Source organism: Cinclus cinclus, chromosome 1, assembly GCF_963662255.1.
Source record: "Cinclus cinclus chromosome 1, bCinCin1.1, whole genome shotgun sequence".
Taxonomy (NCBI): domain Eukaryota; kingdom Metazoa; phylum Chordata; class Aves; order Passeriformes; family Cinclidae; genus Cinclus; species Cinclus cinclus.
In genome coordinates this window covers 28,093,113-28,120,198 of record NC_085046.1, presented here as the reverse complement: position 1 = coordinate 28,120,198, position 27,086 = coordinate 28,093,113, and the positions used below count along the sequence as shown (strand labels likewise).

At 36.0% G+C, this 27,086-nt stretch overlaps 1 protein-coding gene across 6 annotated transcripts in view; it reads left to right on the top strand.

The window, feature by feature from the left end:
* The window catches only part of DGKB (diacylglycerol kinase beta), a 298,411-nt gene that overhangs the window by 10,509 nt on the left and 260,816 nt on the right, over positions 1–27,086 (top strand). For 3 of the 6 annotated variants that reach the window (XM_062508147.1, XM_062508124.1, XM_062508116.1), the window contains exons 2-3: positions 19,524–19,600; positions 23,785–23,805. In XM_062508147.1, the coding sequence (XP_062364131.1) occupies positions 19,524–19,600; positions 23,785–23,805 (98 nt within the window). The remainder of the gene's footprint in view (positions 1–19,523; positions 19,601–23,784; positions 23,806–27,086) is intronic. The other 3 variants (XM_062508155.1, XM_062508139.1, XM_062508130.1) reach the window with 1 other exon arrangement.

The window sequence follows — 27,086 nt, the reverse complement described above, 5'->3', positions numbered from 1 at the left end:
TTGAATAGTGGTGCTTCAGTACTGGATAGGCTTTAAGAGTTTGATAAATTGCTGAAATTATGCTAGAGATGGTGAAAGCACATTGAAGAGATGTGAAGAAAATGAGTGAATGACGAGTTCCTGGGATAAAAATATAAAAGTCCTGAAAGGGAAAAATATTTACAACTGTAAAGAAAAATTAAAGAAGACATGGGAAAATAAAGCAAAACAAATGGCTTCAGATAAAGTTGGAGTCTACCAAGTTTTGGGAGACCAAAATTCATGTATCTGTGCTATTTTTACAACCCATAGATAGTGCCTTGAGTGATGTAAGAAAACAGAGAAGAGCAAATGTTAGAAATAGTTTATCAGGACAAAATCAAAGTTGGCTTTTAGAGAAACAGAACAGCTGACAGGAGCCAAAATAGAGAGTACCTGAAACTGAATGTTTGGAAATTTTTATTTACATTTGCTGTTCGATTATGAAAAATAATAATAGTACTGAAAAAAACATAATCATGAAATGGAGAGAAATTGCCTGCAGCAGAAGAAAAATAATTCACATCGAACCTTAGTGGCTAGCCAACATTTACCTTGTGACAATTATTTAAATTACTTTATGTAAACAGTTGTGTCTTCTGTAGAGGGGCCTCTAGAAGTTTTTGAATATAAATTCTATATTATTAAAATCTGTGAAGATGTATACAAGCATTATTATTTTTGATTTGAAAGTTTGAATACTTATTTAGCTAATGTTGGGTGAGGGTGAATCCAAGTACTCAAACTGTAATTTGAAAAAAGTCACAGTCCCCTTGGAGGTGATATTATTCTGGAATAAATCAGAAATAGCTGTTGGTTCAGATTGGTTTTAGTAGATAAGAAGTTAGTTAATTAGGTGCTATAGGATACTTAGAGGAGTGATGACCCATTTGATATTCCATTAAGTATAGAACCATATTTTTATATTTTCTTTCAGACACAATGAATATTGTCACATTGCTTGTCAAGTCTAGGCTCACTGTTTCATCTATGGTGTAACATGTGATGCCTTCAAAGAAGACCACACTGTTAAAAATATATGACATTATGATATAAATTTAACTTTGAGCTCTGATAGTTTAAGGGATTCACAGAAAGAATGTCAATTAAGTTGTCCCAAATAGTACAAAAGCACATTCTGAAGTGTTTCCCAGTATATGTGCTTAAATCACAGCATGCACTGTTGTTTTTCTGGATTAGTTTCAAGAAGCAAGTGTCAGAGTAGCTGTTCTTTCTAATAGCAATCTTGAGATGTAATGACTGACTGTGTATGAGGACTACTAAACTGCTCTTCAAACTACAAACTCTTCAAGGCAGATAAATAAAATAACTACTTAGCAGCTCTGTGTAGATGTTGCAGCTTAAAGTTATCCAGTCTTATTTTTTTTAAAATAACCTGAGTAATTTTATATTGAATCTTAGGGTTTTTCTACAAGTAACACATTTCAAGAACTTGGTTTTCTTTTTTTTTTCTTGTTTCTACCTTTTTTTTTTTTTTTCTCCATCCACACAGTCTACATAGCATGCGTGGCTAGCAACACCTTCTCAACCCCCTAAACAAAACAAAGGAAAAATACCCAAGCAAATACAGTCGTCTCTACAGCTTAGTCATCCCTGGGAGGCATGCATCTCTAAACTTTTTATTTGTCAATCTTTATACAGGGTCTGTCTGGACATTAGAAGTAAATCTAAATCTTGTATAATTATGCAGAGTGGATTGTAGTCACACCTCCATTTAGTTACTTTAGAGGAAACTAGTAATAAATATAGTCTCTGTAATACAGAAAGTCTTTGGCTTGAAAGTGAGTCAGACCTCATTAAGTGTTGTGTTGTATCTAGTGAAAGTGTTGTGCTGTATCTAGTGAATAAAAAAGCTGTGTAAACTGTTACAAATAACTTGACTTAATGAATAAGGAATACATTGTGTCTCTGCATTTTTTTTGTGTTAAATTTGCTGGTTGTACTTCAGGTTTTATCCTGAAAATTGATATTTAAGGCAAGAAATGCCATCATTTTCTTGGATGGGATTTCCCACCTGTATGTTCAGCAAGTTGTTCTGTCCCATGCAGAAAGAGTTTGTCATGTCCTGTTTTTCCCCTCAGGATTATGATACCCAGGCATGTGGAAGAGCTCTTTTCGTATGGGTTTGCTCTTGATGCTGCCAGTGGTAGAAAAGTTGTGTTCTCTTGCTGCTGTCTGCTATGCATATAGTGCCAAAGAGTAGTATGTGCAGTGTTCAGAGGTGGTGGTTGAGTCAGACTGTTAAGGTTTTTAATTGTGATTAATCCTGTATATAGCACTGTTATTCAGACAGCTAATACATAACTATGAGCTTGTCTCTAATAGCATTTTAGTGTTTTTACACCAAGCCTCTTACAGACCTCATGCATACAACTATATTACAAAAATAAAGAATAAAAAAACTCATATACCACAGCTGTCAAATAGGTTTAGTTTGAAAGAGTTGATAATCTACTTCGTTTTAAAGATTGTGAAGGAATTTGATTTCTACATTGTTTTACTAAATATCTGTCCTTAACAGTGTGGTCTTTCTCAGAAGCACTCTCTCAATGCACTTTTCTGTTCTATGAAGTAGATTCTACCTCATTTTCTTTCTCCTTTTCTGAAAGAGATGAAACTGTTTCCCATTTCTTCCCTCTGCTTCATGTTTTTACAGTAATTATTGGTTTATAATGACTAAACAGGTGGAAGAAACAGAAAACAGTTTCATCCCTTTCACAAAAGGAGAATACAGTCCATTGTCATAGCAGATGTTTATTTCCACTATGGGCTTATTTTTAAAGAATTTCTTAGTGTTAAGAATTACGCAGGGTATCAGTCTTGTCCTCATTTTTCGTGAACACTTGACTGGAGAGATTGCCACTTTTATTGATAGACTTTCAGTCTAATGTAAAGAGTAGTCTTCCATATAATTCAGAAAAAATATTTTCTTTGCATACATATTCTAGAGCTGTGTTTAGGTTTCTCCCCCATTTTATATATTTAATCTTAGATGAAAGTCTAGTAGCTTATGTTACACAACTTTAGTGACTGATCAACTTTGTACAAGTTGCCAGAATTTGGCCATCCCTTGCAAAATGACCATGAGCTTTGGAGCTTGCTGTCAGAACTGATATTTTTCTAATTGCTTTTTTGGTTGGCATTCAGTTGCATTTTGAAATTTTTTTGCATTCATGCTGTTGAGCTAGTAACTCTAATAGTCATTTTAGGGGAATGTAGAGAATATTCTATGTTTTCCTCTTGCAGGTCTGGAAATTTAAATGGTGTCTTAAAACTTGTAAGCAATTTTTAGGAGCCTGCTTTTTGAGTTTTGAAAAAAATGAGAAAATAAATTTTGAATCTTCATGACCACACAAATTACATTTTATCAATGTTAGTTTGTGCAGTTTATGCTTCACAGTCTTCTATGAAATTAGTCCATTATCAGCGTTTCTTATGAAAAAGCCTTTCAATTTCATCAGTCTTTGTCTATTTTTAACCACAATGATTAAGCATGTGGATTTTAAAAATTGCTTTAAACCTTTGCCTTAAAAGATGATGCAGATCAAGTATAAACGTGGGGAGAATTAACAAGGAGGCAGATAAGGTCTTCTTTTAAATTACTTTGAATAAATAATAACATATATTATTTTTATTGTAGGTATGTAGCCATCAGAAATAAAGGATAAGTAGTTAGGGGATACTGGTGAAAAATGAGGCAATTAACATCAGAGAAATTTTGGATAAAATCAAATAAAAATAAAGCAAAAAGAAATTTTAATGGAAAGCAAGGTAGTATGCATGAAACAATCAAGGGTTTATATGAGGGTTGAAATAAAGACAGAAGCTACAGAACCAGGAAGAAAGCAAGGTGAGAATAGAGAAGTATACAGTATTTCTCCAGGGGAAGTGTTCCATTGGGTTTTTTTTCGGAAAGTTTGGGATGTTAAAATTTAAAAGCAGGGTTTTTTTCTGTGTTCAGTTTATTGACTGAATTGTATGCAGGCATTTAAAAAACTTTAGCTGTTCCCTTTAAAATTGGGCAGAAGTCAGTTCCTGATCTTTGTAAAGTACTCAATGCCTTCACAGGACACACAGCAGGCAGAATGAGAAGCCTTCATTCTGATTTTCCAGCTTTTATATGGCTACAATTAACTCCATATGATACACATTGTTGTCTTAGTGACTGAATTTTCCAAGGAATGACTTTAATTCTGATAGCAGGAGCATGATGTGTTTTCTGTGTGCAGCATGGGCAGCCACGTTGCTTTGCTGAGCTTTTGGGAAACTCTGGTGACCTGCAGGCTGTCTTCCTCCTTCCTCAGTCTCTCAGCAGCAGTCAGCATCTGGCCTCCTGTGCTTTTTGGGTGGCTGTCCCCATTGCCACCCCCTTCCCTCACATCTCCTTCCTTCTTCATCCTCTTGCAGCACCACCATGTGCAGTGCCACACAAGCTCCTCTGCTTGGCAAGGGAATGAATGAATGAATGAATGCTCATGGGTGGGACTGAGAACCTGTGCACAACTGGAAGGGGCTCTGTGTGTGTACCTGTGTTGGGGACTGGACCGTCTGACAGGAATAAAAGCCTGTTATGTTTGGGAGTTTTCCAGAGAAGTAGCGTGCTTTGTGCTCTACTTTGCAGTGTAGTATAAAGATTCCTAAGCTAGAAATGAGCAGTAAAGTGGTGCAGCAGCACAGCTGGCGTCTATTCTCAGTTTATTTCAGGAGCTCTAGAATTCCTCCACTGCCTGATTCAAGCTAATCAGAGCCTCTTTACATAATAGTGCCATTTGTAGGCACACAGAACAACACATTTTTTTGAAGCAAAACACTGCGGTGTTCCTTTTGAAACATTTGGATGCTTACAGAATTGAATATTTCAATATTTTATTTGGGGAAGAAAAATAAAGGAAAGTTAAACGTAGTTGCCGGAGAACGTGTCCTGGGCTGCGTCAAAAATGTGGCCAGCAGATCAAGGGAGGTGCTTCTGCTCCTCAGCTTTGTTGCAGTGGGACCCCACCTGTAGTGCTGTGTCAGCTCTGGGGTCCCCAGCACAGGAAGGATGTGGACCTGCTGGGAAGAGTCTAAAGGAGACCCACCAAGTTGTTTAGAGGGATGGAACGCCTCTCCTCTGGGGCAAGGCTGGTTTGTTCCTGGCAAAGGAGCTGGAAAAGGTTTTGGGATGACCTAATCACAGCATTCCAGTACCTGAAGGAAGCCTACATGAAAGATGAAGAGAGACTTTTTGCAAGTGCGTAGTGACAGGACAAGGGGGAATGGCATCAAACTGAAAGAGGGTAGGTTTAGATGAGATATTAGAATGAAATTCTTTACTGTTAGGGTGGTGAGGCACTGGAACAAGTTGTCCAAAGAAACTGTGGGGATTCCATCCCAGAAAGTGTTTAAGACCAGGTTGTATGGAGCTCTGAGCAAACTGATCTAGTTAAAGGTGTCCCTTACCCACAGCAGGGGGGCAACTAGAGGGTCTTTAAGGTCTCTTCCAAAACAGGCCATTCTCAGATTCTGTGACTATTAATATCAGTTTTATTCGAATATGTTACCTACTGAAGCATTTGTTCTTCTTTTCAACAAAGGAAATTTCAACTGAAAATTTATCATTTTGTTGGGGAAAAAAGCAAATAATCTGCACATCTTTATATTAAATGTAACATTTAGCTAAAAATAAAATAAATATGGAGAGATTTCTGTATTGTCTTAGAATTTTGGTTTGGGCAATCAGATTTCTGATGGCAACCTCAGCAATATTTACTCTTGTCTAAAACAAGTTATTTTTATGATAGCCATTTTGTATGTATTCATATTTATATCTTGGGTGTTGGGGTTTTTTCAGATTTAGAATTTGTTAAAAGGTGCAGAAAGGGGGGATAAATCATACGTTATTTTAGATGACTTCTCTGAGTATAACCTCTTATTTGCTATTTGTGAATGACACTAAGATTGAGATATTCTGACAAGGTTCTGGCATATATCTTAATGGTTCAGAGGATTGTGTGTCACTACTTTCAGGAGACTGGGTCTTTATTTCATAACTTATCTTGAAGCCATGATCTCATACATATTGAAACTTAGCCATTTATTTTCTGAGGATGATTTAGTGCACAGTCTGAGATAAGCTTTATTTCACTGATGGTACACACTGTTTAGAAAGCATTAGAACAAAGCCAGGTCTTTTCTCTATGATAAACTTGAGCATAAATGTAGTAACAATTTTCTTATATGTCCAATCACATACCACATCCAAGATGAAAAAATTACATTGTAAGGAAGTTTACTTTGTAAGAGAACAAAGAATATATGGGCCTGCAGAAGAAGTGGAAGAGGGCAGCTTGGATCATCCCTAGACACGAAGTAAAAATTACATCTCCTATAGTCATTGTTAACTGTGTGTTAGGGAAGCCTGTTACCTGCTAAAGAGCATTCAGTGAATTCTGGTTTTTACGGTTGGTTTATGTTTGTCTGTGCAGTGGTTTTTAAAACATAGGCTCCAATAAAGCGCGATACCATTGCTTAAGAAAAGCCATACTCCCTGTGGATGTTAGAGTTTATCTTTCACTGGGGTGATTTGTCTTAAAACTTTTCACAAGTTCTTGTCTACTGTGTATTGCACTTGCTGCATGCCTGGCAAGCTCCAGGACTTCCAGTGTCTTTTTAACAAGAGCAGATTCCTTGGGTTAAAATGTTCCAGAACTTTTTTTTTTTTTTTTTTTTTTTTTTTTTTTTTTTACAACATAGCTATTCAAATGCTTTGTTTTGTCTAATTCTATATATCGAATATGTATATGAGGGAGGAAAGGGAAAGCCCATCTTCAAAAGCAAAGGAAAAGTCTAAATTGTTTCCTGTACCATCCTTTGACAAAGTTTTGAAGTCAAGTTTTGTTTTCCCTTGCATTCTCAGAGGTCCTTCAGTGTATCAACCAACTTTCCTTTTTCTCATTTTTCCTCATCCAAAACAAGCTATGTCTATTAAGCCTGGTCTCCACAAGCGGGTGACTCAGAAGGTTCACAGATGATTTACTCTTCCATTTACTTGAAATGTAACTCCGTTGGAATTGGATTGTAGCTCCCTTACAGCTGGTCTGTTCCCCAGGGTTTAGATGAATTTATTTCCAATCATACTCTTGCCTCTTTTCCTAAAAACAAACTATTTTATTAATGTATTAATGCTTTTAAATACTTTTAATTATCAGGCATATGGAACATCCAGAATGTTCAGATGTGAATTAATGATGAATACTAAAACTTACGAAAAATTAAGGTCTTTCTGTGGCTGTAATTTCCAATTCCTGAATGTTCTAATATTAACTTCTGGTGTTTTAGGGTTTTTCTCCTAATGTAGAGTATTAGATGGAATATATTTATTCTGAAGCAGAAGTCTTCCTTCTAGATCATGGGAAATTTAAGGTCTCTGAAAACTCAGAAAATTACAATGTCATACTTTAGATTTTTCTGTTTACGATACATTAGTTTACAATAATTTAAAAAAACAAAAGGTGAAGGAGCAGAAGAAGAGAGATGTGAAATAAGGGAAGAAGATCAGAAGATTGAGCTTTTCATTCTTCTTCTCTTTTATCTTGCTATATTTGAAGGTTCATCTGCCTCTTCCCGTCTCCTTTTCTCCCTATTTTTTATTCTTTTCTCTTGTTCCTTTTATCCTTTTTCATTATTAACTCCTCATCGTTCTTTACTTCTCATATCTTTTCTGCTTACTTCTGTTCTAATTGTCTGTATTTTACATGCTCTGGAGAGTATCATTGTTAATCTGCCTAACTGAACAATATAAAATTAAATAAACAAACATGCCCAGTAATCATACTGAGATAGAAATGGATGGATTAGGAAATAAATATGAATCCTGGGACCTGGGAATGTTAATAGTTCATTGCTATTATGTTGTCTTTTGTCTGTGGCAACATTAAGTTGATGAATACCAGTGTCATGTTGCTGGCGTTTTTCCACTAGATTAGACAACTTAATGTTGTTACAATACCTACACTTTAGAGCTACACATTCATAAAACATTTGAATATGTTTATGTTAAGTTTATATTAAGCTTACAATAAATAGACATTTATCTTTTTCTTATAAATATACATTGAGCTTGGTTTAGGGATGTATCTTTGAAGTATAGGTGACAGACAAGATACTTTACTAAATTGATTTATCTTATTTCTATTTTTCTCCCCTAAAATGTGGGATAAAATTGTTTGATAAGGTAGATGTTGCTTGCTGCAAAAGTTACTGATTTTTGTCAGGATTTGTGGCAGGAATGATTTAACGGAGGACTCACTCAAAGGTGGGGAACACATTTGTCATTTGGGAGCAGAGTTTGTTGAGGAAATTTTTTGTAAACTTGCCAAAAATTGCTAAAAAATGTGACTCTAATGACAAGTAAATGGTAGAATTTAATTTTATTTATTTATTTATTTTTTAATCTATATGGTACTTATAGCAACTGTCCATAGTGGGTGCTGGTCTCTAAGGAGGCCATGGAATAAATTGGTACAGTCTATGCTCTTTAAAGTATTTCTGTTTGTGTCATGTCATCTTATAATAGACCTTTCATAGGGCTACGAGTTTCTATAGAGGAGGAAGATACTAAGTTAGATGATACAATTAAACATATGTAAAACTAACTCAGGAGTCAAGTTGTGAGTGTGTCTTACGCAACTTTAAAAGAACAGGCTGGATTTAGCTACTTTTTATACCTCAAGTCAATTTTTTGGCACAGGGACTGGTTCCTCTCCTGTTCCAAACTGTTAGTTAAATATCCTGATAAATCGATAGATCACTTCTGTAGAAAGGAGGAGTTGCTTGGTTTCCATCCTTTTCACACAATACCTTCAAAGTTACGTGTTATCTCATTCACACAATCATTGGAATAGTTAAGGTTGGAAGGAACATCTGAAGATTATCTAGTCCAACCCCCCTGCCAAGGCACAGTTACCTAGATATTCACTCAAGGATATATATCCAATAGTTCATCATTATTGTTTGGAGGCAAAAATCAGTCTAGGTGTATAGTACTTCTCATTTCCTTCCCTGTCTTTAGACTCCCTATGACTCATAATTGCTGAAAACAATTAATTTTTTATTTCCCTGAAGTCAAACAAAGTGATTCTTTCAAAGGCCAGGGGGTCAGCTGCAGAATGGGACAGACTAGTTTTAGAACATAGAAAGCTGTGTATTACTATATATGTGACATGAAAACTGGTAGTTGGTGGTAGCACACAGAGGAACAACCATCTATCCTGGGGAATAAGCTCAGAGAAGAATGAAGAAAGTGTAAGAAAATATAAATGAAGAAAAGATTGATGGGATAAAACCATAGAAAACAGATTATAGGATAGTTTTAGGATTGAAGCTATTTCTGAACACTTGAACAGAGATGGCTGAGAATTTATGTGTTCTTGTTCGCTTGTTTTATTAGGTGGATAGGAAATTGTAGGAAGTGCTAAGAGAGTAAGAAATAAAGCTTAAGAGAGCAAACAGGCTTTGGCTTCTAAGCCTTTAGAGGACAAGTAACCCAAGTGTATTCAAATGCTTAAATTAAACAGTCAGTCAGATATTGTTTGGGATGATTAGAGATCTCTATAAGCTTGCTCGTGGGAGCTGTTTATCTGAATAATGTTATTACCTTGCCAAGTAAGTTTCTGTGAAAATGAAGTCTTCCTTAGAGTGTTTTTCCCTGATACTCTGACACAAAATGTCATTTGATAAAGTCACAGATAATCCTGGCAGTAGGGTTTAATGCTGCCTTTGTCAAAGTACTATGTTATAAGGTTTATTCTTGCTTCCCATCTCCTTAGAATCCCGGAATGACAGAGAATTACCTAGTTCCAGCTTTGATATTAAATTGGAAAGGCAGAAGGTGAAATCTCTTTGTATGAAAGCAGATACAAAATTCAGGTCTAATGTTTTTGTAGAGAAAGCTAAAAGATTTGAGATGCATCAAGCAAGGATCAGTAGAATACAGATCTCCAGGAGTGTGAACTGATCTTAAGGGCTTTCCTTTCCCTGATGTTCCTGCATCACCTCTTTTCTGCATGCTCTAATATCTCAAGTATTATCTGGTTTTGGTCCATATTGTCCATAAAGGCACATAAGAAATCAGTAAGATAAAGCAGTTAATTATCTGAAGAAAGAATTTAATGATGGAAAAAAAAAATGCACTAAGAATGCTGTTTACCCAACTTGAAAACAGCTGGCTTAGATGGAAACAATTTTTTTTAAATTTGAAAGTCCACATCTAGAAGATTTATGGAAGTCGTGCATGAAACATTTGTTTCTCAGAGCAATGAACATAAAGCAGATTTCCCATGATAAATTTAAAATCACAGTTGTTATGATAAATGAGCATATATTAATATTTAATGTGTGAAAGTATAATATAAATACTGAGTTGCTTCACTGTAGTAATGAAAATAGGAAAACTCAAAAACTTCCTATTATACAGTTAAGTCACAGTTGTAGTCGCCAGTTGTTTATTTCATTAAAATTCAAGTTACAGCAATTAGGAGAACAGTATTATCCCAGAAGTTAGGTCTTGAACCAGAACTGACTTTTTTTTTTTTTAGCTGATCAACCTGTAGCATTTTTTCTTTGACTTTTATATTCTAATTTTATCTATTTAGCATTAAGTTTTTCTGTAGCCGTATAAGGTTGCTGAGTGCATAAATACCACAGTGGGAACAATCTCTGCATCATGCCATGCCTTTGTAATTAAGCAATGATTGAGGGACTGTGACTCCTAGGCAGATGTGTGCTAGCAGCCCATTCCTATGGATGACAAAGCTGTTACTTTTTCAGTGACTAACTTCAAACATTTTATAATATCAATGTTTCCACAGGCTCAACACACGTAATACTGTAAGTACTCAAAGATGGATTTCAAAATATATATAGCAAGATTCTCATCCAAAATGGTGATAAATGAGAACTGTTGTTGCAGCGTCAACACCTTCAACATACACAACCTTAAAAATATTCTACGAAGGAAATAGAAATCAGAGAAACTTTATATAAGCAATAACGATTTTTTTAAAATTCTTTTTGGTCAGAAGTATTGTGTTATGAACCTTCAGGCAATTTCTTATTATGTAAACTGGAGCACAATTTTAAGAAATATTAAATACTTGTCCCAAGAGATCAAATCTGCTTATACTATCCAGAAATGTGTGGAATGTAAAGGATACATGTTCTGTTTCACTTCCCCAGATTGTATGTGGTCACCTTATGCTAATTTTTATAGAGATTTGATAGATTGGACTAGGTAATTAGTACCTTGGCTAACTGCAAAAACTCGTCTGAATTGACCAAACTGCGCATATTGTATCGATGCATTTACTTATACATAAACTAAAAGGCAAGGGCTTGACAACACTGTATATGTGTATACAGGGTCTATATATCTGCATCTTGTGAAGCCTCCCCATGCAAATGTTGTCAGGCAATAGAAAATTTTGTACATGCCAAAATACCGATGGCACTACTACTCTGCTTGATAGATATTGATTGCCACTAAATGTTGGAAAGCTTTTGATAGCAATGTGAAGGCTTGTTTCTCTGAGTCCTGGGGAGAACAGGCTCTAGGGATCTCTTTTTCAGTTGTTCTTCCTCACTGCACCAAGCATGAGATCACTAAGAACAAAAGCTTAGGAATAGTATTTAAGACAGAGAAAGGGCAATCCAGTTTATACTGGTACATTTTCCTGCAAGTGCAGGAGCCTTCATCATTTGTAGTTCAAGATCCAGATTCATGTGTACTTGTATTACTAATTCTCTGTTTTATGGCCTAGGTATGTATTTGACTTTAAAGGCTTTGGTCCCAAGAGAAGCTATTATAGAGGATCATGACTGCAAGATTTTGTGATGCCAAGAGTCATCACTGTATAAACATTTAAAACTCTATAAGAGGAAGGGTAAAATGAACTCAATACTTTGGAAACAAGAAAGATGATAAAGCAAAATGGGGAAAAAAATTGTGCTCAAGAAGAGGAAAAAAATAATTTCAAGAATCATCTGTGCTATGAGGAAGAATGGAAGAGCCAGATGAAACTTTGAAATTTTGTCTTGCAATATATCCTGTTCAGTAATTTTTGAAGCCATAACTGAAGTTTAGGTTAAATAGGTTATGAGTTCAAAAATTCAGAGAATCACAGAATCAGTAAGTTTGGAAAAGCCCTCAAGATCATTAAATCCAACCTTTGACTGAATGCCACCATGCACATTAAAACATATAATGAAGTACTGTGTCATGTTTTTGGACACTTGCATGAATAGTCACTCCTCCACTTCCCTGAGGAGGCTGGTACAATGCTTAACCACAATTTCAGTGAAGAAGTTTTTCCTCCTAGACAACCTCAACCTCCCCTAGTGCAATTTGAGGCCGTTTCCTCTTGTTCTGTTGCTGGTTCCCTGAGAGAAGAGGCTAACCCTCACCTGGCTACACCCTCCTTTCAGGGAAGTTGTAAAGAGTGATAAGGTGCCCTAAGCCTTCTTTCCTTCAGGCTGAACAACCCCAATACCCTCAGATGCTTGTTGAAGGACTTGTGGCAGACTCTTCCCCAGCTCCATTGCCCTTCTCTGGACGCACTCCAGCACCTCTGTATCCTTCTTGTTTTGAACACAGGATTTGAGGTATGGCATTTTGGGAAAAACAGAAACAAGTGAATTAGTGTATTTTTTTAAATGTCTATTTAAAAACCTGTAGAAATATCCTCAAACTTAGAATACTGTTTCCCTGTTCCCACTTAAAAGCAGAAATAATACTTGCTAAATTTCTAACCAAACTGATTTGACTCTTTCCTACTAGTTAGTGAATAGATTTAGTGTTTGTAGTGAAATATGTTGTCAACAGCATTCCTTCCTTAATTTAACAGTTGTTTCATTATCATTCTAAGTGAAAGACTTTTGACTTGGGATCCTCTGCCGGGTGATGATGACCATCAATAAATAAACAGGAAGTGAGAGAAGGGAGATGAGAAAAGGTTTGTATGAGTTTCCAAATTCAGTTGCGGTGATGGGATCTGAAGACTGGAGAAGCTCCCAAGGCTCATCCTTCCTGGTCTCAGTGAGAGGTGTTTTTTAACAGACTGACAGCCTCTTGCTTGCCCTAACCCCATGGAGCTGCCCACTGCCAGCTGTGGTGATGGGGCAGACCCTGGTGGTCAGGGCCCTGCTGACCCAGAGAATCCATGGGGTCCTGGTCCCACAGAGCCCAAATACTCACAGCAGCCTGATATCCTGAGTCTTCCCCTCAGACATGCACTCTGAGTTGCTTTCAGACTGTTGAAGATGTAATTGTCAAAATGTCAGAAAATACAGGAGTCCAAAAGACACTGAGAAAGTTAGCTGGAGTAACTTTAAAACATAAAAAATCTGATGCATTATTTTTCTTATTTAACAGTTTTTAAGTACACTCAGGACTTAGCTGCAGTTCTGCTCAAGTTCTGGAGTCTGTTTTTGTCCTTTACTTATTTCTCCCTTTGAAAGCTCTTCCCACTAGCAGACTAAAATTAAGCCTCTGCAGCTCCCTGTTGTTTGCCATATACTTTTCACTTGAACATCTGCTTAGGGAAGAGGGATTTGGTGGACATTTTTTATTAATGTGGACTAAAGATGTTTTGGCACATGTAGTAAATACTGCTTTTTTTTCCACAAAGAAGTCCTTGCCTAAGTAACATTTAGTACATAGCAATGGGTAAAATGAATCTGTTTTGCCCCTTGTGTTGCCAAGCCCCAGCAGGGAGGATGGGTGGAAGAGGCAGCTCCTGCTTTGGGTGTCAGGAGGAAGTTTTCTTCTGAAGCAGGAGCTGCTGCTCCTACCTTTTTTCTTGTTCTAACTCCTCCATTCCCTGTTGCAGAAGTACCTTGCCATTTGATGCTCAAAAGATAGGTTGGCAATAAATCCCCACAGAGCAATGTCTATAGAGCAGATATTTGTTTATTGCAGCGCTAGTGGTGAGGGGGTTTTTCTGCACCAAATTCACCCACCCTTGTCAAGTGCTGTGGTATATTTCTACAGTAACTATTGCTTAGTACCACTATGTCACAGCATCATCCAATTCTGACTGAGTTTCTAAGAAGCATTTTTCCTAGTTTTCATAGAATTCAATGAGAATGTAATTTGGAGGGTGGAGCTCAATTCTTCTGATTACAGAGTGTTACATTGGTAGCAGCATATTTGGGGAGATCTCCTTTAGACCAGTGGACAGGGATTGCCTTCTCTTCTTGGCCACTCTTTGCAAGGCCACAATAGGTTTTAAATTCTCATCATAAGAAAGCCAAAATCAAGTGTTTATCCTATTAAAAGTTTTAAATGTTTGTTTCCTTAGTGAAACTTGCATCAAAAGACCACTTATATGTCATGAACCAAAACCAAGGTGTGACCTATACTGAAAGCTTTGGCAGTGAGTCTGCAGCCACATAAATGGGCAGTAGAGGACATGTAAGCCACTGCCTTCTCCAAGTTCAGTAGCAACCATCAGGCATCTCTTACCAACACAGACATGCTGCAACCCTGAGTAATGCTTGATGAGTCCTTACTGAAACCACCTTTTTGTAGAAAGGTGAACAGTTTTTACTCAATGGTGCTGCATGCAGGTTTGTTGACAGGCTTGGCCTTTTTAATGTACTGGAATATCTAGGTCAGTAAAGCTTTAGATTAAACACAGCCATGGCTCAAGTAAAAGAGTTGTCCAGTTCTCTGAATAAAATGAACTAGGCAAAAAGAAAAAAAAAGTTGTATGTATAAATTTAGATACGCACACATTATTGTATTGTTGCATCCATAAAAGAAAGTCCATTGAATAAGAACCTGTATAAAAATTGTAATGCCAACTGATTGCTGGATTTCTCTTAGTGCTTCTCTTTGGTTTGACTGTCAAGAAGAGCTTTTGAGTTTGAGCTAGGCTTTGTTGGCGTGCAGAAAATTGTATATATATGGTTGGACATTTTGCTTTTCTAAGTTGTGATAAGAGATATAAAAAAACCTCTGTGAAGCTTTTATGTTTTGTATGCCTGTGATGTGTTTCATATTGTATATATTGTTCATAAGTTTACAAAAGGCATATGGAGGTAGAAAGTGGTTATTACTCTACATGTTATTGTAGGTGTTAAAATTAGTTATGGATCAATAAATATGCAGGTTGTTTTGACTTTCTGGTGAGAATTATAGCTCATAATGCAATCATTTTTTCTAATGTTTATTTTCTTTTGAATTCAAAAACATTTCTGTGTACATAGCATATAAGTTTTATATAAGTTGTCTTATGAGTCTTTTTATTTAAGGAAAAAATTATTTTGAATTATTTTTTCTGAGAGGATAAGGAGAAAATGTAGGAAAAGTATGTAATCTGGGCAAGTTTTCTTTCTGTTTTGTGTTTTCTGATTGTTGGAGAAATGGTACACAAAATTCCAGTCTCAACTAAGTGCTCAATTTTCTTCATCTGAAGTTGAGTCACTTTAAAAAATGAATAATAATTTTTAATGTGGGCTAAACCTCAAACGGTTTTGAACTTAGTATGTAAATTTGTCTTCAGTTATAAAAAGTATCTTTGTCATGGCTAAAAGATGGTTAAGAAAAAAATCAGACACTTCGATACTTTTGCTTTTATATATGCAGGTTTCATATTTCTAGTGTCATTATTTTAATTTTTTTGCCTTTATTCTAAAACAATACAACATAATCCCAACTCACATCTTTATCGTTTTGGAGCCTTAATTTAAAACAGAATTTCTGCAGCATGGTGTAGAATCCACCTACTTTTCTCCCATGTACTTGTAATACCTTTTCAGTTAGCAATCTTCCACACCATGCCTTGCCTATTTATTCTTCCACAGATTCACTGGGGTGTGAGGTAGAAAATGACATCTTACCTCATCCAAGGCGAACTCTGAATCCTGAGCCACAGTTTCCCTTTTTCTCCTTCCACCCTCTTGACTTTGCAAAATACAACAGAAGTTGAGTTGAACAGTAGGAGTTGAAATCAGTTCAGGCAGGGGACAGAATTGAAGGTCTTTTGTATTCTGACTGAATACCTAAAGCAGTGCCCTAGTGGGTCATAAAAAGAATGAAATTGTAAAGGCAAAGAAAAGAGAGATTCTTCATGAAACAAACATTATATTTTAAGCTACATTAAAATAGTACTGTGCCAGCTATAACTTCGCAGATAACATGGGATTTAAGCACTGCCATGACAGGGTATACACTATATATACACATATTTGGAAACCTTCTCTCTTGAGGAGAGCTTGGAATGCAGAGACTTAGACAAAGAAGAAATTTGTCCTTGATTTTAAAAACAGCTAACAGTATTCCAACAGAGTTTAAAACCATTTTGTGTCTTAACTTACGAATTCACTGAAATTGCTCTGGAGTGCTAAGATGCTAAGGAATGAGAACATAAGAACATCTGTACTTTTAGGATACAGAGAGAATGCAGGTTCTGTTCTGATGTTTGTGTTTGCACCAGCATTTTACAGTGGTTATTTAGATAATTTGGATCAGACAAAACTGTCACGAAATCCATACCATTGTGTTTACCTTCAATTTGTTTCCTATTTTTAGAAAAAAAACAATCTTAGGGAATTTACTTCATATACAGTTACTTCTATATATGTATCCTGGATTTTTTTTTTTTTTTTGCTTATTTTTTGATGAAGAGCATGTACTTGACTATTTTTTATGTAGAGTTGATAACATTTAATTGGAGTTTCTATTCCATATGACTTTCTAGGACAGGTTTTTTGTTGGCTTTTTGGTTTTTAATGTGATTCCTGAAAAAGAGTAGAAAATGATCCTATTCTTCATATCCATTTAAGACAACTTATTAAAGCTGGAACATGTTCCCAGTATCAGTTTGCCTACTCAAGGCTGAGGGAGAAGAAAAATTTTTTTTCTGAGGGTTGTCACTGAGGGTTGTCAGCACTGTTAAGGAGTATGCAGGCAGAAGATGGTGTGCTGGCATTCTTCTCAAAATATCGGTATGTCATTTTGAACACTTCGAAAGATCTCTCTTCTAGCTTGGATACTGTCACATGAACTTAAAAAAAGTGATTGAATGAGTATGAGCGAAAGGTTGTAAAAAATGATTCTGCCTTGGCTGAAGTGCTCAAAATAATTACAGCTCCTGACCTGAATGAGGAAATATTTTCCAAAGTTTTGGTGGACAACTAAAGCAGAATTTACATCTGCAGACCTTTATGTTCTGGACCATAATTTCAAACATGAAGGCAGTGCTTTTTGGATGTGGCTATTTTAAACTCATGTATGGAAAAGGGAAATAGTTACATTGTTGTTGTAATAGAGCATATTTTCATCTTGATACTTGACTAAGAAAAGTGTGGAAAAATGGAAGGCAAGAAATTAATTTAATTTCAATATGTAGCATAACACAGGTTTTGCTTTTAGTTACAGTTGCATGGGCATAATACCAGTTTAAAGATGAATAGACTGTCTGGCAAAATGTGAGATGAAAGCACAGTCGTTGCTGAAAGAAAACCTCAAGACATTGTTTTAAAACCTCTAGGAAGCAGTCAATTTCTATTTATTTATTTATTTGTTTGTTTAGATAATAAAAGATGTGAGGAGATTGCTGTCTTTCTATTTGATGTGTGTTCAAACTTTTCCTCCAAAGCTCAGAAAAATCCTTTTTTTAGGATGAGGCTTAATCACCTCTGTCATACATCTGCTCATCTCACACTGCTGCTTTCGTAGTTATTGACATTATTATCATAAGATGCAATGATTTTTATATGCAAACAGCTGTGTGGATACTGAAAAACAAAAGAATAGAAACAAAATAAAAATAATTTTTTTGTCACTCATCAATTTGTGTGTTTTTCCTGGTCAGTAGGTGTCTAACCCACCAGCTTCTAATTACAGCTGATAAATTTTGTTGTTTAATATATTTATTTATTTATTCTGTGTTTGGTTTTCTTTAATTTTTTTGGGTTTTTTTGTTTTTTTAACATGAAGTTGTGATTTTTTTGTTGTAATTCAAATGACAAAGCAATAAGATTATAGATGATTTTATCAATAAATACTTGCATTGACTTCCCATGAGGCCTGCTAAACTCCATTGCTTATAGTTGACAGTAACATTGAAATATATTCAGTTAATGAAAATGAGCAATTTTATTGTGGCCTCACATAGTCTCAGGTGTTTTTATTTAAGAAAATTTGGTAAATGAAAAACGTTGGAAAAGCCATTCTTATTACTGTGTAAACTGTGTATGAGAGTGGGAGGGAAACACCTCCTCCAACACCTCTTAAAACTGAATTTCAGTGTTGTATCCTGTTTATAGCTGCTATGAACTGTTAAAGAACTGTTACATAACTATTGTTCAAATCCTTGGCTGCTCCATTTTCTCCTTTCAGGTCACATAATTTTCTAAATGTACATATGAGAGTCAGGTTTAAGATGCTGGATTTCTTTAAAGTCTAAAAGCTATTACAATGCCATATTTTGTTGATTTAATTAATAAAAGCTATATTAGGTCCTATTTTTTTAATATTAAGTGCTGAAATAATGGCTCTAGAGAATCTTGTTCTTGGTTCACCATTTGCTTCTCTACTTTCCTCAGGTTTTGCTGTAGAAATAAAATTGCAGATGCAAAGTTCATCTATTCTCTTATTCACTGCTTTGGTACTCATTACTAGGTCATGGTGTTGTGGCCACTATGCACATTGACCATTGTACTCAACCTACTGCATTTTAAAGAAATAAATGAGTTACAATTATTTTTCATGTGTTGCTGGGATATTTAATGTGTAAAAGATGGTTATGTGCGTGATGAGTTCTAAGTGGATCTGAGTTCAAGCGTTTTATATTATGGCAACTTACTGAAATAATTGCTCTGTTATCCTGCACGTAGTTAAAATAAGTTGAAAAAATTGTATCTACCTGGTTCTGAACTGCAGGGATTTGCACAGTTCTGTTAGACAAAAGTTACTGAAGCTGATAGCTTTTAGAATACCTGAGAGGTCGGCAAAAATTGAGGTTTTGAGAGCAACATTTGTTTTCTGTGATGTGACCACTGCGGAATTTTTTTCTAGTAGCTTCCCATTTATCTTGATATTGTCCAGCTCCTCTGCTCACTGGCAGCTCTGCCAAAGGAGATTTTATAGTGCTGGTGGAAACGACCGTGTTTTGTGGTTGACTCAAAGACAAGAAAAATGACTTGAAATAAGTGTCTTGAAAATAACTCCTTCAGAAATATGCTATTTAATAGTAAAGGATTAGATCAAAGAATGTTTCTGTGCATTTTGTGTTTACTTCCAGGTTTTTACTGTACTTGTTAAGAAGGTAAAGTATGTTCTCATTTTCTTTGTGCCCACAGCTCTCATACTGGTACAGAAAATTACTAATGTGCATTGTGAAAAGCTATTAGCAGTTTTGATTGTTGTTTTTTTAATTACAGTTCATATTATGTAAATCAGTGTTCTGTATTTTCAATTTCTCTCTCTTTATTTTTTTATCCAGATTCCACCAAGAAAATTAAGGATGTCTTAGAAGAATTCCATGGCAGTGGTGTGTTAGCAAAATATAATCCTGAAGGGGTAATTTTTCTTGTTTCTTAATGATCAGAAATGATGGGGACAGTTTGCGCATTCTGTAGCCATTGTAAGCATTTGAAATAGAAGGTTATTTATAAATCAGATGTTCAGGGTATTTGAAGGTGTTTGGAAAGTAAAAATCCGGGATGGTATTGATCTGGAATATCTCTGTAGTCAGTTGGGGTCAGTTATCCCAACTGTGCCACTTCCCAAATTCTTACGTACCTTATGTACACCAGCTGCTTCGCTGGTGGGCTGCTGAGGAAAGGCCTTGATGTATATAACTAAAACACCCCTCTGGTACCAACACTGTTTTCAGCACAAATCCAAAACATAGCTCCATGCAAGCTACTGGGAAGGAAATTAACTCTATCCCAGCCAAAATTGGCACACAGCTCCCCTTTCTCCTTCCACACACACCCCCCTCCACCCCTTCTCAAATAAAAACCAAACACCCACAACACCTCCACAATGTTTATGGTAAGATTAATATGGTTTTCGAGTCTCTGAAGATTGGAAAGGTTAAGCATATTTTCAAAAGTTGTGAAAGTGAAGTCCATTAAGATTTCTTTTAAAATTTGTTTCCCTTGTGTTGTTTCTGGTAGTGGGTTTTTCTGATGTTATGAAACAAAGAATTCAGCTGCAAAAAGCTGTGTGCACATTGTCATTGCAGATTCACCATTAGACAAAGTGTTCTGATTTGGCTGGAAGAAAAAGCCAGATTGTTTTCTTTTCTTTTCTTATCCTCAGTTAAAATTTGCATTTGCTTAGCACATCATAATAGTGTGATTCAGATTACTTGATCTTACATTTTAGGGTATAAAATGCAAAGACTACATATTGGCAGTAATACAATTTTTGTCAACTAATGAGTTATAGCTTATTAAGTATTGAAAAATCATTTGATACTTTGAACTTGGCTACGCATAGTGCTACTCATTTAGGTCAGTTTCTGAGGAAAAAAATTAATAATTCAGTGAAATACTGTGAGTTGATTCTGTAAATGATCAATCATCTTAGATTTCCAGGTTTCTAGTTAAGTATGTTCATAGAATATAAATGGATGGGGATGCTGTGATCATCCACAGGCTGTAGGACCTCCTTTACCAGCTTTTTAGTAGAATGTGTGCATACTTCTGGTTTTGTTCTCTTTTTTTTTTGGAAAAATGTGAACTGATAAAATGGTCTTAAACTACTATATGTTTTTTCTTCTAATTCTTCCCATGTTTTCAGTCATCATACAACTCAGTTTTATGAAGTGTACCCTGTTATAGTAAATAATAACTGTGCACTTTATGTGTATTTAAATAATATGTTGCCAACTACGTAACATATTTCCGAATTGTCAGTTGTATGTGAGCATGACTACATAAAGTGGTGTGATTAGTCTGTTTTAACAAAGTCATTCTTCCAATTTGGGGGTACATGGGAGTTGAGTCATGGCAAGATGAGTGCCCAGGAAAACTGCACTGACTGAAGCCAGGTGAATTGGCAAAATCTGTGCAAAGCTGGAATTAATAAGCACAGTTGTTCTTGAGACAAATCTGTGACTCTACGTGGTGTCTCCAGGTTCTTCATTTCATGGCTGTTCATTTGCAGGATTCTACCAGTGCATTGAAACATGCAGAGCAGCAGAGTACCCAGGGCAGGGAGTAGGAGAAGAGGAGGATAGGGGAAGAAGGAATTTAAGACAGACAACCTGTGATGACTTCAATGTCTTCAGCAGGAATCAAGCTATTCACTACACCTGGGTCAGTACGGGACCTAAGCTAACCCTGACAGCTTTTGTATTTTGCTGCTCAGCACTTAGACTGCAGAGAGTGCAAGATAAAGAAAACATAGCTAGCAATGAAATACTTTAGATCTAGTAAGATTTGCTAGCTCAAGGTCCCTGCCATAAGCTGATGTACTGGAAGCAAAGTGGCTGAAATTTCCTCTGGCACTGAGTGAATATTCTATTCTGACAAGTGAACTGCCTTTGTACAGGTGTGTCTGTATTTCTGGCATGCATTCAGCCTGCTGTGTGGATAAACTCTTTACAGAATGATTAGCAAGTTGATTTTATGTGGTTGGATGAGGACTCTGTGGATTGTGGATTGGGTGTAAGTAATTAACTATTATCTGTGAGATGACAAAAATAAACTGATCCAGTTGGCATCAATCTTAGTGCAGCTGTTTGTTTCCATATGTTCTGGACAGCACTTTTGTTGTTTTGTTTTGTAGAGGATACCATCATATTTTCATTTCGCTTCTCTCTTTCCTATATTGTTATCATATAAACACTCCAAATGATTTAAGTCTTGTTCTACCAATGGATGATGCCAGTTTTTTACCAATAAACATGGGTCATAGACCTGTGGCAAATTCAGCAGAGTGATATATTTATTTAAATATTTATATATATATTTAAAGGGCTCAGGAATTTATTGCACTCCATTGGTTCTACAGTGCAGTTTTTAAGCACAAGCTTATCTAATGGAATGCAAATAGCAAAAGAAAAGCCATTGGTATTCAAAACTTGCTGCCTGAAATAATCTGGATTGTTTTTACAGTATTTTATATCTTGTTGAGTGAGTGGATTTTGGGATTAGGGAAAGTGGTGTATATAATTATCAGAAGGTACTATAGGGAGTTTATTTACGAACTTTTACTCTTTGCTTTCTATGTAAGGGAGATGCCTAAAATTTCTGTAAATGCTATTGAACACCTGCCCTTTTGTGTTCTTCTCTTAGTCAGTATCAAAGACATAATTAAGAATAGATTTTATGCATGCTATAAGACACAGTCTAAGACCAGCCTCTTGGAAAGCTGCGATTGATAAATATTATTTTTGTTATTTGGTATCTATTTATATTAATTAATTTCATCTATTTCACTTTGACGGGAGCATTAAATAGGTTGGCAAGAATTAGGAAAGCAGATAGAGGTAAAGGCAGTGCCTACATGGGCAGTAAGTACACAGCATTGTGTGCTTGTAGTCCTAGTGTTGTCATCCTTTTTGAGTGTATCCTAATTCTTTGTTTACAGAGGAGTCCATTGGCTTTCTTGGCCACCTGGGCACATGCTGGCCCATGTTCAACTGGCTGTCAACCAGCATCCCCACTCCTTTTCTGCTGGGCAGCTTTCCAGACAATTTTCCCCCAGCCTGTGGATCTGCCTGGGCTCACTGTGACGAAAGCGCGGGAGCCAGCACTTGGCTTTGTTAAACCTCATATCACTGACCTTAGCCCACTTATCCAGCCTGTCCAGATCCCTGTGCAGAGCCTTCCTTAACCTCAAGTAGGAAATAAAAGGTCTTGCCCAACAGGGCTTCATCTTACCACTGACCTAAGGTGTGAGTCATACCTTTGTCCAGATCAGTGATAAAGATAAGACTTGGACAGGACAAGGATAGACAGGACTTGGTGAGTCCTGGGAAACACCACTTCTGACTGGCTACCAATTGGATACAACTCCACTGGCCCCCACTCCCTAGGTCCAGCCACCTGGCCAGTTTATTACCCAGCAAAGGGTGCACCTGTCCAAGCCATGGGCAGACAGTTTCTCCGGGAGAATGCGGTGTTAAAGGCTATACTAAAGACCTTAGAGGTCTTTTCCAACCTGAATGATAATGATTCTTCAGAAGTCCAGGTAGACGATGTCCTCATCTGCTAAGTGGGTCACCTTGTCAGGGAAGGAGTTGAGGTGTCAAGGACGAAGGAGTCAAGCAGGATCTGCCATTATGAAACTCCTGCAGGCCTGGCCTGATCCCCTGGTGCTCCTGTGTGTGCCATGTACTGGCACTGAGGATCATCTCCATGACTTTCCAACTTGGGTTTTAGAGTACTCAGTTCTAATAACTGAATTCAGTTTCATTTACAGCTCTTCTTGGTGACAATTTTAAGCTTTTTTAAAGTGCATATGGAAGAAAGACTAACATTATAATTATTTATCTTTCTTGGTTATCTGTCATTGCATGTTTAGAAATAAATTGCTTGCACTGTCTAATAAAGACTAGAAAGCTGACTTTGAACCATTTTCTTACGGGCTAATGCAAGAAAATGGGGTAGTCCGTCTAATGTCTTAAACCTGCTCATCTAAATCACTAACCTTTCACTAAAAATATTTCTATTATAAAAACAGAGCTTGAGTGTTACGACACTGCACTAATTGTATGTATGTTCTTTCTTTCCTTGCATGTGTTACAGAAACAAGATATACTTAATCAAGTAAGTAACATTAATTTGATTTTTTCTTTCTTTATGCATAGGTGCAATATATTTTATTTTGTAGGCTTCCTTTGAGATGTACTTATTAATAAATACTGCATGTGGCTATTCTTTCAGATAACAGAGTAATATTTAAATCTGCAACCAGAATGTATTCCTTTTCTGCTGGCAGAATTTTTCACTGAGTGAATTTAATTTTTGTCATTCACAGTACATATTTTTACTAACATTAATTGAATTGAATATGAGAAATAAGTTAAGAGCAAGTAATTGACTTGTTCTATACTTGTCACAGAAATTTCTCTTTACTGTGAGGTCTCATAATGGTCTGTATTATTCTGAAATGACAAGAACACATCTCAGGAAAAAAAATATTAAATACTAATTTCTGTAACTGTATAATACCATTTACATGTAGCAGGCTCAAAGTTGCAGATTTAAAATTTGAATAAGACTTATGCTGTGCTTTAAGCAATTGTGACTTTATAGCAATTGCAAGAGAAATGGTTAAAATGCTGATCATGAACCTAAGAAGCTATGCCTGAAGAACTTCAGTAGCCTAAAGCCAGGTATAAAAGCAAAATGGGAAAAAAAAAAGAAAGGTAAGAAGGACTAATTAAACTGACTAGTTTTATAAGTGCCCTAGTTATTCTTTCTTCATAACACAAAGATGTTAAAAAGCTCCAGCTCTGCTGTTGTGGGAAGAGGCAGCCAGCACATGAGAACAATGAGAAGGTCAAGAGTGAAAGGATTAGTTTTGTAGGAACTCATCACTTTGTGGGGTCAGGGGCCAGTTAAGCTGACTTGGAGAAGTGTTTGTAAGAGCAGAACTCCCCATTCACAGCAGGACTTTCTTCAGATGACCAATGTTATTTCTTTTATTTTTTAAAATAACCTAACAGTTACTTCAGAGGGTTCTGAAAAAAATAAAAGGTTTCAACATTAAATAGTCTGTGACCAGTCTTGAGCATAATCTTATCAGTATTTATCTAATTACTTTGTCCAATGTGTAGGTGAATAAGAATAGAATCAACAAACTAAATGAAATTTGGGAATTAATATCATACTGGAAAAGCTTGATGTGGATGTCATGGACTATAGTAAATGGAATGAGATGCATGTGTGCAGACTAGAGTGTAGTGTACCCTGGTCCAACCAGCATTGTCAGGTAAATTGAAGTGTATGCAGTTGATCACAAGATGAATGCAAAGTATCATTGTGGTTTAGTATGAAGAGGAAAAGGATGTGACTGGGATAGTATCATAATAGTGTTATAATAGTGTTCCTTTGGAGATGGCAGTCTGGGAAGAAGACAAAAACTTGTAAAAAGAGGTAGTGTCTTAGGCCCGTTGACATAAGTGGAAAAGGAGTTAAAATTTCAAGCACACAGGAATATGGTTTGAAATTTTGTGTTCTTTGCCTCAGCTATGTTCTTTGATGTGACAGAAGATATTAAATTATTATAAAGATCCTGCCTTATTATAATATATTTAGAGAATTATTTCTACTACAGTTAGGAAGATTTAATTATCTCTAAAAAAGGTACTGCAGAAGTCACATCTTTCTACTTTTGTCCAGAGATGGGATGACGTGAAGTCAAATTGGAACTAACTTACAGAAAGTTAGTTGGATGTGCACAATTATACCATATATAATGTAGGAGAAGTCTCCCTCCCATGTAAGAAGCGAAAGTTGTATCTTTCTAACTACAAAAGAAAAGAATGTCACGTCTTGTGTGTATCACCAGTAGTAAACTACAGGTTTCAGATGCTGGCTACTCTGTTTTTCTGGCTCCAAGGGCAGAATTTCTTGGGAAAGCTTTCTGGATACCTAGAGAGTTGGGAAGCCTGCCAGGCAGAGATGTTGGCAGTCTGGCTGTGAGCGTGCTTTCTGTGGAGTGTGCTGAGGGCACTGAGGTGAAAAATATTTCAGATAGTCAATTTCTGCTGCAGAACCATTCAGTTTTGAACATTTTTCTTATCTTTACTGGTCTCTCTATCTCCTTTTATCTCTGTGCTACCAGTACTAATCTCCCCTCTTTGATATCTTCCTTTTCTTTTGAAACACTTCTCTGCCTTAAGAACTTATTTATCCCTTTTTCTCATTATGTTATTATATTGCACAGTACCTTATGTTTAAACTTTATGAGCCCATTACCACTTTCATTTACATGTAACATGTTAAAAAAGACAACTTTAAGAGCTTTAGACAGATTATTTAATTGTGATGGGGGAGGGCTACTTGTTTTCATTATGAAGAACAGTATATTATGTTTTGTATTTTTTAATGTGATAGCTTCAGCTATGCTTGATTCACCTGCATGGTGGCATCTAGATAATGTTTATGAAACTGCATAGGAAAACAAAATACAGCAAAAATACTTTCATAATTTATTGCAGGAATTAATCAACAAATGGAAATGTCTTGAAATCCTATGCAGTAGAGATATTGATATATACAAATGTATACATGTATAATTGAGTAGATGCCACTGCACATGTCCTTTTAATTATTTCTAAGCTATACTCTTAAGTGCTGGTGAGAAGAACATCAAACTTAGGTCAATTAGTATAGCTGCACTTCTAAAATCTGAGTATTTACTTAGTATAAGGTGGATGTGAATTGTTGACAAATGGAACATGTTATTTTAAACCTTTTTGTATGGGTATATGTTATTATTCCTAGCGAAGGCTCCAGTTAGGCTCAGATTATGTTAAATCCCACCAAATTGTTCATTCAGGAAGTGAAAGTTCATTAATTTGTATTTTTTAAAACATTAAGGAGGGAGGGATGAAAATAACAGGTAACATGGCATTGTCACGCTTTACTTTTCTTATTAAAAGTGTTGTAGCAAGTATTTTTAAAAAATATAGTTGAAATAGCCTCCACAGAAGTTTGCAATGCGTGGACAGGGTCATTACAGGTAAAATATGTGAAAATACCATTGCCATAGAACATGTGTAGAAAAATTATTTTTCTTAATTTTATGCACATAATGAAAATACCAGTTCAGACATCTTTGTCCATGAGTAGGTTTTTACACAATCTGCACATGCAGAGAAATTGTTTGTTTCAACCAGAAGTTTTTGTCATAAATGACGTTTTTCAGAGATTCGTTAATTTTGCTATTTTATTTGACTTTTGTCTGAACCATGCCACCTACTGCATTTTTCCTGACCAATTCTTCTGGGACAGAATGCAAACTATCTACTTGTCACTTTGTTTGGTGTGTAATAATTTCAAATAGACTCTGAACTATAATCTCCTACAAGAACCTTCTA